The sequence below is a fragment of the Mytilus californianus genome, unplaced genomic scaffold (assembly GCF_021869535.1).
Source record: "Mytilus californianus isolate M0D057914Y unplaced genomic scaffold, xbMytCali1.0.p SCAF_7, whole genome shotgun sequence".
Taxonomy (NCBI): Eukaryota; Metazoa; Mollusca; class Bivalvia; order Mytilida; family Mytilidae; genus Mytilus; species Mytilus californianus.
Genome location: NW_026262723.1, coordinates 63,298,288 through 63,315,903, shown reverse-complemented (window position 1 = coordinate 63,315,903; position 17,616 = coordinate 63,298,288). Strand labels below are relative to the sequence as shown.

At 32.8% G+C, this 17,616-nt stretch overlaps 1 protein-coding gene and 1 long non-coding RNA gene across 2 annotated transcripts; one reads left to right on the top strand and one right to left on the bottom strand.

The window, feature by feature from the left end:
• Window positions 1-6,906: 6,906 nt before the first annotated feature.
• LOC127708552 (uncharacterized) lies at window positions 6,907-7,860 on the bottom strand. The gene has a single exon (XM_052213457.1). The coding sequence runs from the start codon at window positions 7,858-7,860 to the stop codon at window positions 6,907-6,909; it is 954 nt and encodes a 317-aa protein (XP_052069417.1).
• A 778-nt stretch (window positions 7,861-8,638) lies between these two features.
• Window positions 8,639-16,189, top strand: LOC127707803 (uncharacterized). Its single transcript, XR_007985017.1, has 3 exons — window positions 8,639-8,781; window positions 12,209-12,363; window positions 16,045-16,189. It is a non-coding gene; the product is annotated as an uncharacterized LOC127707803 (long non-coding RNA).
• Window positions 16,190-17,616: the final 1,427 nt, after the last annotated feature.

Sequence of the window (17,616 nt, the reverse complement as noted above, 5' to 3'; positions counted from 1 at the left end):
ATTCATTCTACCATTCTTTCTACAGTAAAGAGATGCCTTTCATAACTTTTGTAATAATTTGCGAATAACCAGCTGTGTCAATCGCATGTTGATTCTTAGAAATTCTAAATATGTATCTATAGGTTGCTATTTGTAAAAACAGCTGTTTCACAAACCACGCCTCTTTTTGATAGATCTAAAATATTTTGTTTTGTTTATCTACTGGTTCCAAGATATGATCTTTATGTTTTATATCGTAAAGACAAAACAATGTTACCAGCATAGATACACATGGATAGCGGTGAAATTGAATTCCGAGGAAGACCCAAAGTGAAGGGAGGTGTAGTACAGCATTTTAGTATAAGTTTAAACTCCCAGAAGTTCAGGGCAAATAAATGTTGAAAAATAAAGATATTGTTTTTATTATATTTGCTGAAATAATATTTAAGAAAGTATTTCCAAATTAGCAATGTATCTCCCTCGGACATTATTTCTTGTTACTCTAATCAACTTTTAAACGTTTGTATTAAGTTTTGGATTTTGAGATATATTTAATTAATCAGCGTTTTTTTTTCTCCAAAATGTGAATCTTTGATATACATTTTTTGTTAAAAGTTGTGAAAATTCAAGCATAATAATGAACCAAACTGATTCAAAATAACAAAGCCATCAAAGACTTTATTATTAAAAAGTTTGTTATTTGGATTTTCAACAACTTTGTCGAGTTTAATTAAATCATCTTTCAAACAGTCGGTATTGAAAATGTAGGAATTGTGCACCATACTAGCAAACTTATTTATGAAACTTTTTAATTGTATTTTACAAAACCTTTCTGATTTTTAGTCTTCAATGCTCTTCAATATCGTACTTTATTGGACTTTTAACTTTTTTAATTCGGGCGTTATTTATGAGTGTTTCTTAAAGGAAACGCGCATTTTGTGTAGAAATTATAAGCCTGATATCTTTGATAAGTTTTCTTACATCTTACAATTGACACATATGGACGATATCGAACAGGAATCAAAGACACACGTGATAATTTTAGCTTTCCGATTGTCACAAACCCTTTGTATAGCAGATAAATACTTTCTCCTCCTTTGCATCTCAAATGATACGTTACGTCATGTTACGAAGTTTATTTAGTGTTATTATCGATATCTTATGCTTCGGTAAATAAATTATCAACAACAACAACGTTCATTGGCAATTTTTCTTCTAAGATACGGTCACAAAGGCAAGTGGTTTAATTATTTAGCAGTAAACTCAACCTTTTTAACTCGATCAGCGGAAGTCAATGAACAAAGGTGAAAATCAATGAAGAAAAATAAGAACTAAATTTGATTATACCAGCATGATTGAAAACCAAATAAATACAATTAGAACAAAATGTACCAAATAACTAATAGCAAACTTGTGGAACTTGCCAATATTTAAATCATGTCGTCTTAAACTCTAATATTGGCTGCTGTACTGGAAGCCAATTTTCAGTGTCAGTGTTTCGCTGTAAAAGCTAATATAGAATGCAGTTGTATCTGAATATTTTAAACAAGCTTGTTTCTTTAGTTGTTTATTGATACGTCTCAATTTAGATCATTACCACGACAAGTTCATGGAAACATATAAAATTTTAACTTTCACCTAATTTCACAGTATTGGAAGTCAATTTCCAACTTTGATTAGTTCTGATTGGTAATATGGTCATCCTGTTTATCTAAAAGAAATAAATCGATAATCTCCAAAAAAAAAATGTAGTCAGTACAATTTGATCTATCGAATACAAGGATGTGTATGTCATTTAAACACTACATACAATAAACTCAATTTCCCTAGCATAGTATACGGTCTCCACCAATACTATAAACAAGTGATTTAGTCAAAGCTCAAGCCATAAATGACCCAATGATATATTCAAGTTATATTATTTTTTAATCCAACATGTTTCTAAATATTTATTGTCCGTAAATATTTGATTGAGATGAGAACAATCTCTTGACATAATCATAATTCAAAAGTTGACGATTAAGTACTTCCATATTGTGTTCCTGGTACAAGTATTTCACAAACGGAACATAAAAACTAATTACTATTGGATCGAATGTGCCAAATCACAAGTATCATTTAAATAAATTATCTTAAATGATAAAATTGAAAAAAAGTATATATATCCTCTATTCTTCTCCAGGAAATAAACTGGATTCTGATAATTTCCTTGATGATTGTAGACATGTTGCGTTTAGTATTAACATTGATTTTACTTTTAAAAACTTATCTCGGGACAGCAAATTATGTGTTACATACATCTCAAGGTATGCATATTTTATATTATTATATATACGCATTATATTAATATTCAATACTTCAATCTTTGTTTTTATATAAGTATTTAGGTTTATTGAGAAGAAATAATTAGTTGTGTCTTCTCTTAAAGGTGCACTGAATTTTCAAGTGATATTTATATCCTGCTGGTCCGAGGACACAGTTATCGTCCTTAGATTTTCGTTGTCTACAATTATAGTTCCTAGTGTGGACAGTGTATAACTTGCAAATTTTTTTCATACACTTTTCAAATTTTAAGCATGAAGTATTAAGTAAGGGGATGAAATTACATGTTAAAAAAATTTGGTTGCTGAATCTTTATGTTAAGTAGTGATTTGGTCCAGTTAAAAAAGGTCAAAAACTAGTTTGTCTGAAGCTGTCAAACTGAATTTTAGACCCCCTTAACATAGAATTGTCAATATTTTGAGTTAGAATTGGTAGATAAATAAAGGCAACAGTAGTATACCGCTGTTCGAATTTTCTATAATTTTTCTATAATTTGTCCCAATAGTAGTACACTACACTGTGAACATCTTTTTGAGATAGAGCAGATGCGATTGTTTTATTTTGACTTTTTTGTCTAAAAGAAATGCACTACGAAATAACTGTGTTCTCGGGCCTGCTTCACTGACGCTCTCTACAGAAATTGATAATAATTATTACGACAACCTTTTTTCAAGATTACTTACATATGCCGACATTGCATAGAAACCCATTAATCTTTATGTTAATTTTGTCGATGGATTTCTATCTCGTTAAGGTATAAAAAACATGTCCATTTATTCATACAAAACAAACAAAGTTAAATTGAATTTACACTTAATGTGCTTTTGGAACATTTGAGATCACCATCAACGTAATTTGTGGTCCATGTTGCTCAGACTTTAGTTTTCTTTTTAGTGATTTCTGGACTGATTGTCTTTTCGTCTTTTTTCATTTTTTGCCAGTGCGATGTCAGTTTATCTTCGACGTATCAGTGTTGAATGTCTCCTTGGTATCTTTCTTTTTTTGACATGAACATATCTTTTTTACAATTTTTACGTAAAATAAATAAACACGTACTACGATAATCATAAAAGTTATAATACTTGATACTATGTGTGGTAATTAATTACAAAACTAAACGAGACTTACCGTGGTAAAAGTTGAAGTTCAGTTGGAATTTAACTTTTACCAAGGTAAGTCTCGTTTAGTTTTGGAATTTAACTACGTCATCCCGTTTTCGGGACCAGATGAGACTTCAAAGAGCACAAGCCCTGAGATAAGTCAAAAATTATATTAAAAAACCTCAAAAAAAAATATCCCTCCTATATACAAAGTTAATTTTACAAATAAAGTTCTATGTACTCAGAACAGCTCTCTGAAAACGTTGTTCATCTGACTCGATCGGCTTCTTATACAATTAGCAAAAGTCACTGGTCCAACCAGCTCTTTGTAAAATACATTCCTCAGGAATCAGGTTATGGAAAGCCTTAGAAACAACAGCTGACCTCGTGCTATGTGAAGAATACGATTTAAAATTTATTCCTGATTTGGACATAACAGTTTTGACCCATCTGCTAATTGTTTCTCTTAAAACTGGTTTAAACGGTTTCACATAACTTATAAAAAGCTTCTGACTATTACCGCGAGTTTTAGCTGTTCCCATCAAATATTCTTTTAAAACAGTAAAAACACACAATCTCCTATCTGGAGGATAAGCAAAAAGTTCAACAAAATGTACATTAAACCCAGGTCTATTCTGTTTCAATAAACCTGAATAAAACAAGGTATAACTATCCTTTCCTTTTACTAAATTGTCTAAACATAGCAAAAATAACGACTGTGTCCTACAAGCCGTGGATAAAACAGTTAACATTACTAACTTCAATGTTAAATCTTTCAACGAAATATATTTTACGGGAGATAACTTCCGTAAAAAATTAAAAACTTTAGATACTTCCCAAGTTTCACTATATCTAGGTTCTGAAGGTCGCAAATTATATACACCTATCAAAAATCTGATGATTAGAGCCAACTGTCACTCCATTAAAAATTATTCCTAAGGCTGACAAAGCAGATCTTGCACAATTTATCGTACTATAACGTAATCCTTTATCAAAAAGCACTGTTAAAAAATCTAAGACTTCATTTAAAGCTGGTTGAAGTGTATCAAGAAACTTTAACTGATTGTGAAGAGGATGAATCTTTTCCGTTCCTGGAATGGACAGCAGTCTTTTCTTTCGAGGCAACATTTTTGGAAAATCTATCAACATTTCTAGTAGTACTGGGTACCATGTCTGCGTCGGCCATAATAGTACAATCATCAGAACCTCTGCACTGTCTTTCTGAACTTTCTGTAGACATCTACTAATTAGAGAAAAAGGGGGAAAAAGATAATAAAATACCTCATCAGACCATAAAATACTAAAAGCATTTACAAATACTGCCTCAGGGTCAGGTTTCCAATACGAGAAACTCTCAACTTAACAATTTATTCTAGAGGCAAATAAATCATGGCCTGGACTACCCCAAATGTCTACTAATTTATGGAAAACTTGTTTATCAAGCATCCACTCTAAATGATCATCAATTTTTCTTGATTCAACATCTGCAGCATTATATTTACCAGGAATATGTTCTACTGAAATCCATATATTTCTTTCAATACACCAGACCCACAAAAGTTTGGTTATTTCATTCATTTGCATGGATTTTATACCACCCATATTGTTGACATATGCAATTGCACTAGAATTGTCACAAAAAATCTTCACATGTATATCTGAATAATTTTTACAAAACGCCTTCAGAGTATAAGAAATGGCTAACAATGCCAGAACATTTATGTGATAAGTTTGCTCAACATCATTCCATCTTCCTTGAATTTTTTGGTCTTTAAATAAAGCACCCCAGCCTTTTAATGAGGCGTCAGTTGTCATAGATTTTTCCTATTAATGACTCTTTTCTGACAATGTAAGTTTTCAACCCACCATTTTAAATCTGCTTTCATGGCAGATGTTATAGTCATATTTTGATCAAAATTTCCAAATGACAATTTTAAAGCCTGAATCTTTTTAATTTCTAAATTTCTGTAACATAAATGTCCAAAATCCACAGCTGAAAGAGTGGATATTAACAAGCCTATAACATGGGCAACTAATCTTATACTAGCTGTATTATTCTTGATCAGATTCTGACATTCTAATATAATTTGTTCTACTTTTTCTTTTGGCAACACAACTGTCATAGATACAGAATCAATAACACTGCCTGAAAAAAACAATTTGTTTGGCAGGCTTGAAAACAGATTTTCTTTCATGAATGATAAAACCAAGCCACTCCATTAAATCATTAGTATTTTGTACATTTTTTATGCACTCATCTTCAGTATCTCCAAGCAAAAGAGAGTCATAAATATAAGCTACATTCATATAACCAAATTACCGTAAAGTTGCCATAACAGGCTTCATTAACTTTGTAAAGATTCTAGGTGCTGATAGCAAACCATCTAGTGAACAAATATATTGAAAAATATTGTTTTTCATGTAAAACGTAAAAGTTTCTGATGTTCCTCTGCTATAGGAACAGAATAATATGCATGACGCAAATCAATTGAACTGAAAAAACAATTTGGTTTCACCAATTTTAAAGCCATTTCAAAAGTACCCTTTAAATGATGGGGAATAATAAAGGACCAGTAAAGGCCGATTTTGGCCTCAAAATTCAGGTTCATCTGATGAAAGATTTTGGACATTTTTTAAACACTTAAGTGTCTACTTCAGTCGATTCAATTAGTTTATGTGAAAGATTTGAACTGATTTAGTCATTAAAGACGCTCAAATTCAAGCTTAAATATGAAAACTCTATCAAATATACCATGATATGTCACTTTTCAGACGGTTTTTTCAAAAATGAAAATGGCCGCATCCGTGTTCATTCTCAACCTTTATATATGTTATGTATTATCATCAAATACAACTTACATTTAAATATTAAGAATGAACACAAATGCGGCCACTTCCATTTCAGACGGAAACCGTCTAAAAATTTACCAAAATGCTAAAATTTCGAAGATTTCAGTAATTTAGCATGACTTAATGATGCTAGTACCCGATACATGAGCATTGTATTGTAAAAAAAAGCCCATATTTATGTGACAGAAGTATTCTTCTTTCTAATAAATAGTTAAAATAAACATTTTAACAATTTTGTAAAACTGCTATATTTTGGGGCCAAAAATGGGTCTTACTGGGCCTACTCCTTTAATCAACTCTTTTAAATTATGAATCACTCTATGCTCATTTGTATTTTTCTATGGAACTGTAACAATTGGAGAGATATATTGATCTGTATCAAAATTAACTTCCACTATTACACCCAAATTTTTCAAATTTTCTATCTCATCATTTATAATTTTTTCTTGGCCTTTATCAACAATTCTTGGATATGGTGTGAGACTTTGAGTGGGTATTGAATTATCAATAAATTCAAGGTGACAGTGTTCAACTGTATCCAAAATAAATTTATCAGAAGTAATTTTTTGCCAGTTTTCAACATAATTTTTCAATCTACCAGCTGTAAAAGTTTTGATATCAGAGACATCCACTAAACTTACCTGTTTAGCATAATTTACTTCCTCAGGAAACTTGGAACACCTCTCAAGTTTTTTGAAGCACCTTGATCATTTGAATACTGGCCTCTACCACCGAAACTACGACCACGACCACCTCTGTATCCACCACGACGAGAGCCTACACGGCCTCTACCAAAACCTCGTCCTCTACCAAAACTACCGCCTCGAGAAAAACCATTTCCTCTACCTCTTGCATAATTGTTATTATTTAAATTACGACTAAGTCTGTTCATATCTTGAATTTCTTTTGACTTTTGATGGACATTGTCACCATAAAGCATGTCAGTGAAAGGAATTGAGGGTGAACTCGAGTGATGATATTCAGGACTTAAATCAAATCTTTGATATTCCTTTCTCTTTACATTCGTCATCTTGTTATATTGTGACAGTAAAGCTAACAAATCAATCACCAAATCTATGCAAGACTGAATTTCTTGTTGACAATTGTCACCCAAGTCAGGTTTTAGCTTACACAACATGTTTAACAATTTTGTAATGTTACAAGATGCTTTTACAACAGTTTTTTGATGCTGTTGTATAACTGAGTCAAAGGACCTAGTTTGAGGAGAGAGTAAATCCCAAATAAGCTGATTAACTCTAGTTCTTGTAAGAGAAACACAATTCTCTGGTCTAGCCACTGATTTCATCAGTTCATTGTATTTTTCATCAGAAATTCCCTCACGGAAAAATTCATTAAAAGTATCAGCTAATGTGTCATCTACACTTGTATCTACATTATCTTTAGACCTGTAAGCTTGTGCAGCAGCTTTAAAAACATTTTCACCCTCTTTGTCAACAGTTTTTTTTTTAGCTGGAGGTTCTGCAACCTCAGCATCTACAACATGATCATTATTGTCATGATTATTATTTTTATCATAAACTCCTTCAGGGTCTGCACCCTGGCTCTCATCGTAACCCTCAGGCTCAGCAAAATACAACTCGTCTACCATAGATTTGAGAGACACGAAATCAGTTTTTTGTGAACTCTGTTCTTGCTGTATATTTTTTAGAACTGAAAAAACATCAGCTTAAGTGGGCTCTTTGCTAGCTTCGCTATTATTTTGACTAAAACCTTTTTGTCGTGAAGTAACAGTTCCGGCCTCGCCAGAGCTGACAATCTTTGCCCCATTACAACTACTTGTATCGTCATTCTTGGAACGAGAATCATCACCGGATGCTTTTCTTTAAGGGTTTTTTCTTTTTGTCTCATTTGAAGCACTAGAACCTTTCTTCAAAGATTTTGCATCAGTTTAAGAGAGCATGGCGTCCGCCATTGTAACTAAAAAAATATCAACTGCCGTAAATTGGTCTAATTACCGTAAATTTACAACAGAGAAGAATAAATAAAATTAAAATAAACAATAAACCCCTCGAGTTTATTTACTTGAATAAACAATAAATAATAACTACCTCGTAGTTATAGTACTAAACTATTTCATTATAGAAGCTACAAATACAGACCACGTCTGCCTTCTATGAAATAAAGCTACGAACTGAAGCTACACATGCGCACGAACATCTCATCTGGTCCCGGAATAAAATTGTTATTATTATTATTATTATCATTATTATTATTATTATTATTATTATTATTATTATTATTATTTGTTTGGAGTTGAGATTGTGACTCGTACAGGTAAAGGCCATTCAATTTATTAATATGTGTAAAGAAGTATCGGCAGTTATATGTTATACACTATTTTTACTACAATTTCATGAAACAGTAACATGGGAGGATGCACAGAAAATCTGCAATGTTCCATCTATAGACGACATCATGTACTGGAAGGGAGATGATACTAAACTACCTAAAACATTCACCGCATGGACGTCGTCACGGAATCGTACATCAGATTGGACATATTTTTTTGGTAATTTGAAAATTATGTTAAATGTAATATATACTTTTTTGTGCTTTTTTTTTTAAATATTTGTTCGTTTTTGTTGTGGTTTAGATTGTGACACGGTGTTGACTGCTGTACCCCTATTTTACATTTTTACCTATTATGTCTGTTTGTTTTATTCACGCATCGTTGTCAATATAATGAAATTTGATGCGACTGTCATACAAGTGAGAGGTTTAGCGTTATAAAAGCAGGTTCAATCCACCATTTTCTACATAAGAAAATGCCTGTACCAAGTCAGGAATATGACAGTTGTTGTCCATTCGTTTGGTGTGTTTATGCTTTTGATTTTGCCATTTGATTAGGGACTTTCCGTTTTGGATTTTCCTCGGAGTTCAGTATTTTTGTGATTAAACTTTTTTTTTACATACTGTCATATCAGAAATCATAAATAGAATGTAAGAATATATTAAGGAACATTGTTACTGATAACAAATTGTAACAAAAGAGAATTATGTGAATAAGGATTAGTTTAAAATTAAGGAATGTATCTCCCTCATGCAAAGCTCTGATTCCTTGCCCGGCTTTGGCTATACTTTTTTGTTCTTTTTGGTTTATTTTTAATAATTGTTGGATTTTCAAATATTTTGGCCCCGAGCATCACTGAAGAAACATTGATTGTCGAAATGCGCATCTGGTGCAGAAAATTGTTTATGTTATTGTAAGCATGTATTATTTCAATTAATGATAAAAGGCCAAACATAAGAAATTTATATTGAAAAAATATACTGTGAGTCGAAACAAAATTGCGATGTTTTTATTTTTGAGCAAAATCTGACTGAATTGGTCTGGCAACAAAAAAGAATTTGTATGTTTAGTACTGATAGAATATTTGTATGCAACATTTACCGAAATTGAACTTTTGTCTATATTTTCGATTATCGTATATCAAAATCCATGCAAAAATGTCTGCATTTAGTTAATGAAACAACACATGCAAATAATGCAATCCGATTAAAACTTAGAGGTCTAATTGATACAAATTATGTTTTCCTGCTATTTAGCAATAAGTTTATTTCATGTCAAATCATATTAGGAAAATATATCAATATTGCATGCAACGCTATCTGAGTGTATGAAATTAAAGCATCTGTTCCATGTAACAATATTGTGCAAATTAAAATTGAAATTTTCAACATGATTCGCTTGAATATAAATCTAAAAACCAATCCCAGGCAAGATTTAATCTTTCAAGTCAAAATAATGTTAACAAATCATTTTTGTCAAAACTGCAAAAAGTACAGGAATTACTTGACATAATGTATAGATATATGGCTATTGATGAAGACTTTTTGTAAAGACAACTGACTTTTTGTTGAAGAATGTATGTTTCCTTGTAGATGTTTTTTTAGTCATTTTGGGTTACTGTACCATAGACGTTTACTCGACATCTAATTTAATTGATAGCCGTACTTAGAGGAAAATTAGCGACATCCGGTCTTCTTTAATCTATAAAATATGTAAATCGTCTCATGTTGCCAGTAAATTCAAAGATCTGCTATCAACATGAAACTAGCTAAAGGACATAAAAAGAAATGATAAAAAAGGACAAGGTTTTCGACTCGAGACGGTCATATGGATTTGTAGCTGGGTTAGCGTCTTTAGTGTGTTTGTTTGAATTATTCAATTCAGTTAATATGTTGTATATCTATGATAAATGTTTCGACAATTTTGGCTGTTTTATACTAATTATTGTAATGTTAACAATGTATGTCTGTTTCCTTTCCTCGCACAATTTTATCAACATGACGTTACTATATACAATTGTCATACACGTGGGATGTTTAACTAGTAATAAAACCAAGTTTAACCCACCATTTTCTTCTAAAAATGAATGTAAAAAGGCAGGAATACGACAGTCGTTTTCTAGTCGTCCCGTTGGTTGATATAGTCGAGGGTTTGGTTTAATCAGTTTGTATGGACTTCCCCTTTTTTTTAAAATACATAAGAGTTTCATTATTTTGATATTACATTGTTATAAATTAATTAAAAACTACTTTTGATGTTTCTTTTATTGATACGAAAATGTGGCTGAAAATAGAAATGTTTAAAAAGTCACTTCTGGTGTCAGAAAACAGCTTATCTTGCACTGATTTCCAAAATAAATAGTTAATAGTACTTTTTGTGAAATAAGTAGCTTATTCCGGTCACAAATGATTTACAAAGACTGCAAGTATGTATGGTTCCGATATACTTTTGTGTGAACTAACGGAGATAATGTGCTACTTCCGGTTAAGACAATGTCACTTCTAGTTTTTCAAGACAACTTCCTTTTTTCACAGATTAAAAACATGAATTTTACGTATTCTCAAGGAAATTCCGGTTTACTTCAGGTCATATCCAGTCTATCTTTTTCAATGAATCATATATCTCCAAACCCTTTGCAAATGCTCCATTAGCTCTATCATTTACCAGTTTGAGATAACAACCAATCTACCTTGTAAACATTTCAGTGGCAGTATATAATGTTATAGAATCGCTTCAGATGAAATGTATTATGTTAACAACACAAAACATTTTGGAATCATCCTTTTGTTTCTATCTTTTATATATATGTATTTGCAGTGGAGATGCGCACAAAATGAAATGTCAAAAAATTAAAACATGACCTTGAACTGCGACTCCAATTGTAATTATGGCCCAATGATCTTTAATCAAACGACCTTAGGTATTTAGATCTTACGGTTTATGAATTGTATGCTAATAAAAAGGTTGATAACTTCTAAAGGATGTTACCGGATTGCTTTGGAAAAAATGATCGCAATTTCCAGAGGATGTAAATTTCACTTCAGAAACATTTTTGTCAATATCTGATTTTAGCGGAGATGCACACAAGAAAAGCAGTGTTAGGGGGATTACTCTTTTAGAGAAAAAGATTTAGTTAAAATGAGTGAATTTCAAAGCACAATAACTGGTTAATGTCACGTGTAGATGCCATATATATAACGAACATCTTTCGAAACTACAAAACAGCACTAGAAAAAAAAAACACAATTTATAAAGGCATTTTCACTGAAAGGTGGAAAGAACTTATAGTTCAAAGAAGATGATATATTTAAGATAACAAAGGGTTTCAGGTAAAACTGTTTTGGAAAACAATTCACAATTGTTATTCTTCTGGTGATCCTGGGTTTGTAAAAATAAATTATCAATCATCGTTTTAATTCTTATAGCATTAAATTGAAATAAACCACATTTCTATATTAAGTTAAAATCTTTACTATCGTTGTTGAGCGCAAACATTGTGTTCCTTGTTTAAATTATTGATTTCCTTGGTTCGGTTAATCATTTTGAGCCTCTTGCTTCTTATGAATATTTAGTCATTATTGCACTTAAGCAAGCAAATCCATTCATAACGCTAACGTATTTATGTGTATTTATTTTATTGTTTCAGGTTGCCTAGACGTATCAATCATGATCGTTAAAAGGGATGCAATAAAGAAAACATTAAACGAATATTTTCCTGAAAGTATATATGCCATCAAATCCGACAGCGTATTCAAATGTGCATATTTTTGTACAACACGGAGCGATTTCTTTTCATTTTTTGTAAGTATACTGTTTTAATATCAAATTCAAAAACTTAGTAAAGAATACAAAATGTGTATGTTATCATCTATTAAAACACAAATTGTTGTGTTAATACGACTATTATAATTTTGGTTATGTATCCTTTATTTGTATCATGAGAATAATATCTATTTGTCAATTTGCAAAATAAGTTATTCACACCATCGCCTTTTACATTCCATTGTTTAACCAACATCAGCTGTTAATGCATACGTCAAAAATATTAAACTTTCCCTATTATTAAATAATTGATTGGTTGTTGGTTGCTTAACATCCAGTAGCAAATATTTCATGCATATTCAGGACGAAAACCAATTAACAGTAAATACAATAGGTAGGTTTTATAATAGAGGCGTCTGGGATTAAGGTCGGAGAAATTAAGACTGCCACGGAAAATGCGAGTATATTGGATAGGGACAGAAATTTAGCCTTGCAACAGGTCACATAAGGACCCCTCAAAGAGTTGTTGCAAGGGTTCTTAACGTGCAAAGAGCGTGGCACTCTCTTTACACGAGGTATCGGATTTAACGTCCCCATTCTGACCGGACGTGGCTGCAAATTTGTACATCCCGCACAGCCAAACGGACGTCCCACTTTGGCGAGGGTTTTACTGTCGGTTGGAGGAAAACCAATTGTGACAATACTTCTATCCCCAAGCCACCCTTGGGGGTTCCCTATTATTAAAACGTCATTCAATACATTGAAGACATTTCTTGCATGAGCGGTATCATTATTCGACTGAAGTTTGGTAGTAAGTTAAATAGCACAAATATCTTTTTATAAGTTAAATTGACCTAAGTCTTAAGAAAAGAATGTATTGCCGTTAAATGCACAAGTTTGACAAATTTTGAGTGTTTATCAAAAGAGAGGCGAAAAATACCAAAAGGACATTCAAACTCATAAGTCGAGAATAAACTGACAACGCCATGGCTAAAAAGAAATAAAAGAACAGAGTTCCAATGTCCCCCGTGTTGCACATATTTTATATTTCCAAGGGGCATAACTCTTTTAAAAAAAGTCAATCGTCCACAATTATAGAACTTGTCCGAGATATTGCTGATATTAACCTATAGTATAAGTTTTATAAAAATCTGGCAAGAATTGGTATGCTCTAGAGCGCTAACGAGGCCATTTTCCATAAATTTAATATTTCCAAGGGACATAACTCTTTTAAAAAAGTCGATCGTCCTTTATTATAAAACTTGTCCGAGATATTAATCTATAGTATAAGTTTTATAAAAATCTGGTAAGAATTGGTTCCCGTGAGAGCGCTAATGAGGCCATTTTCCATAAATTTAATATTTCCAAGGGGCATAACTATTAAAAAAAAGTCGATCGTCCACCATTATAGAACTTGTCCGAAATATTGCTGATATTAACTTATAGTATAAGTTTTATAAAAATCTGGCAAGATTTGTACCCGTGAGAGCGCTAACGAGACCATTTTCCATAAATATAATGTTTCCAAGGGTCATATTTCTTTTAAAAGAGAGACGAAAGATACCAGAGGGACAGTCAAACTCATAGATCGAAAATAAACTGACAACGCCATGGCTAAAAAATAAAAAGACAAACAGACAAATAATAAAACACAAGACACAACATAGAAAACTTAAGACTAAGCAACACGAACCCCACCAAAAACTACGGGTGATCTCAGGTGCTCCGGAAGGGTAAGCAGATCCTGCTCCACATGTGGCACCCGTCGTGTTGCTCATGTTATTACAAATCCGGTAAATAGTCTAATCCGGTAGGTCACATTCGTGGTGAAAAAGGAAGTGGATTGTAATTACGACATAAGGAAAATATCTGATATCATTTGTGAAACGGTTATTCCATAACGATCAACCAACTCGTGATGGCGTCCGTAAAATTGATTTCAACTTCACCATTTGGAACTCTTGGTTCAATAGCTTCCTTGTGAGCAGCAACCCTCTATCAAGGAAATCATGATTGAAAATACAAGCCCGGGAATATCGTATCAATTGGGAGATATATACTCCGTATGCAGGCGCTGCTGGAATGTTGAAAAAGAGGGACGAAAGATACCAGAGGGACATTCAAACTCATAGATCGAAAACAAACTGACAACGCCATGGCCAAAAATAAACAGACAAACAGACAAATAATAGTACAGATGACACAACATAGAAAACTAAAGTCTAAGCAACACGAACCCCACCGAAAACTGCAACCTAGAAATAGAAAGTTCACAATTGGGAAGCTGAAGTCTATCGGCCACCATTATAGAAATTGTCCGAGATATTGCTGATATTAACATAGATTTAAAGTTTTATAAAAATCTGTCAAGAATTGTACCTGTGAGAACGTTAAAAAGACTGGACAGACGGACGGACGGACGCCTGGTATTTCCATGTCGCCCACAACGCGATACGCTGGGGACAAAAAGAGAAACAGACAAACAACAGTACACAAAACACAACATACAAAACTGAAGACTGAGCAACACGAACCCCACCAAAAACACGTGGTGATCTCAGGTGCTCCGGAAGGGTAAACAGATCCTGCTCCATATGTGGCAACCGTCGTGTTGCTAATGTTAGTACAAATCCGGAAATGCGTCTAATCCGGCGGAAAGTGGTCGGAATTGTAGTTACGACATTAGGAACATATCCGCTATCATCTGTGAAACTGATATACCTAAGCGGCGAACCAACTCTTGGCGTCCGTAAAATTAACGAAGGGATGATTTCAACTTCACCACTTGAAACTCTTGGTTGAATAGCTGCCTTGTGAGAAGCAACAGTCTATAAAAGAAATGATGATTAGAAATGCAAGCCCTGGATTATCGTATCAACTGGGAGATATATACTCCGTATGCAGGCGCTGCTGGAATGTTGCTACATAGAAATGGAAAGTTCACAATTGTGAAGCTGAAACCATCTCTTTTGTCTCAAAGTTTTGTTTTCAACCGACCCGCAATGTCAATTTCTAGATGTACTTCAAAATATGATGCAGACTTAACTGAATCTATTGTATTCTTTATCATGAGTTCGATGGGATAGATGCGTTCAACATAGTCACCAAATTTTGAATTATTTAGTGACAGAACATCATCTTTATAGCGGAAAATTAAATTAAAGGATACTGCTATCTTCTATAGTTTCTTCTTAAGAAGTTCCTGTATGAAGTCAGCCTCATATGAATAAAGGAACAAGTCGGCAAGAAGAGGGGCACAGTTGGTTCCCATATAAATGCCGATTGTTAATTGAACAACACGCCCTCCAAACGAAACAAATATGTTGTAAGATTCTTGTATCTACGTTGACCATTCTTTTTTTTATGAAACTAAGCAGGACCAACTCTTTCAATTTGTCTTTCAGTTTGGAATGGGGAATACTTATGTAAAGTGTAGAAAAGTCAAATGTTTAATACTATTTCAGGAATATATTCCACATATATTGAAAGAGACGTTCATAGAAAGACTTAAAAACTCTGTTTAATTATTTTTGTTTCGTTGTATACATTTTATGCAAAAATGTTAAGTATGCAATAGAAGCTACCTGAGGCTTTACATATTTTAGGAAAAGCTATTGACTTTTATAAATTTTTTTTCAGTGGGTATTTGACTGTTTTATTTATTTATTTATTTTTTGTAACCTGTTAATCAAATACTTGTATTCTGCCTTGTTAATTTAGAAAAACGTATGCAAGTGTATTCATATGTACGAATTTAAATCAGAGTTGGAGGAGATGCCTGTTTGTATTGTTTGGACACCAACTGTAAACAATGTTGATCAATCGTATTCGATATCGCGTTCTACGCTTCCAATTTTCAGATTTAAAAAAGGTATGCAATATTTTTTTTATTAAAAAATACTCGATTAAGAATTCATAATCCAAAGTTGACACTCATCGACATAAACACTACGTTACTAGTTCAAAATTTTTAAAATATTACATCGAATAGTGTGAAAAATACCACTTATCATCTATTGATTGCCCATCAACGCCTTACTTATGTCCTGTCTAAATTAAGTTAATCCTGTTAAATTCTAGACGTGTTCTTGAAATTAGATTTGTATGTTCAATTGACTGATATTTCGTCAATTTGTATTCCTCTTATGTTCTGCAAAATTATTCATTCAAATCAACATAACATTAGCAGCATGAAATATTCATTTAATGCATTTCAGAAGCAATCGTTATTAGAAAACATATATTCTCTCAATCGATTTATGACTTTTGAACACCGGTATACTACTGTTGCCTTTGTGTGCTTCTTCTTTTATATTTGCTTGCGTGGTGATAAAAAATATGTAAGTAATGTCTTAAAAGTGTGAAACGAACTGTGTTTTAAAAAAACTTCATCAAATACATTTAATATCAATTGTTTGAATTAAATGTCTTGGAGCACATAAAACAATAAATAGCCTTAACAGAATACCAAAACCCGACTAAAGTCATTTTTACCTACGAGAATAACAATCTTTGCACAATACACCTTTACCTACTACATTATATAGCACTTACTACTGGAGAAACAGTACACTTGGCGACAGGTATTGCATGACGCAGTAATAAACAGGTAAACTGCCAGTTCCGTGCGCACAGCATATTTTTCTACAAAAAATCTTCACTTAGTAAACTCGTGAAACTCGGGACCAATAGTTCGAAAAGTCAAATATTTTAAACTATCGATGGCACAAATTTGTGTACTGGTTGATATTTTAGTCTGTGAAACATGATTTATATATTTGCTGTAATTGATTTTTAAATAGCTTTCACTATCTGCAAGTACTCTTGGATAGATACTTTATGTCTTTAGTCTATTTGTAAGTCGTTTTGGTGCATTTCGTCGATATGATGGGTCAATCCTTTTTCAACGTCACTGATTTTTACAGTTTGTTAGTGCTATTTCAACTGATTTTTATGGTTTGTTCTTATGTTGTGCTGTTACATTACTATCCAAGGTAAGGGTAATGATTGAACATTCGCAAACATACATATGTTGGGGCCTCGGTGGCCGAGTGGTCTAAGTAGTTACTACTGTAATCACTAGCCAGTCAACACTGAGGTTGTGAGTTCGAACCCCGCTCGTGCGGGTGCACTCGACTCCAATCTTAATTGACTAGGATTGTCAGTTTTCCTATCGAAGGTCGGTGGTTTTCTCCGGGCGCTCCGGCTTCCTCCACCAATAAAAACTGGCCGCCACGAAATAGCCCAAAAGCGGTGCTTAAAAGTGGCGTTAAAACACCAAAAATCAAAATC

Coding starts and splice junctions, on each gene's coding strand:
- LOC127708552 (XM_052213457.1), bottom strand. CDS start 7,860: ATGGTAGACGAGTTGTATTTTGCTGAGCCTGAGGGTTACGATGAGAGC.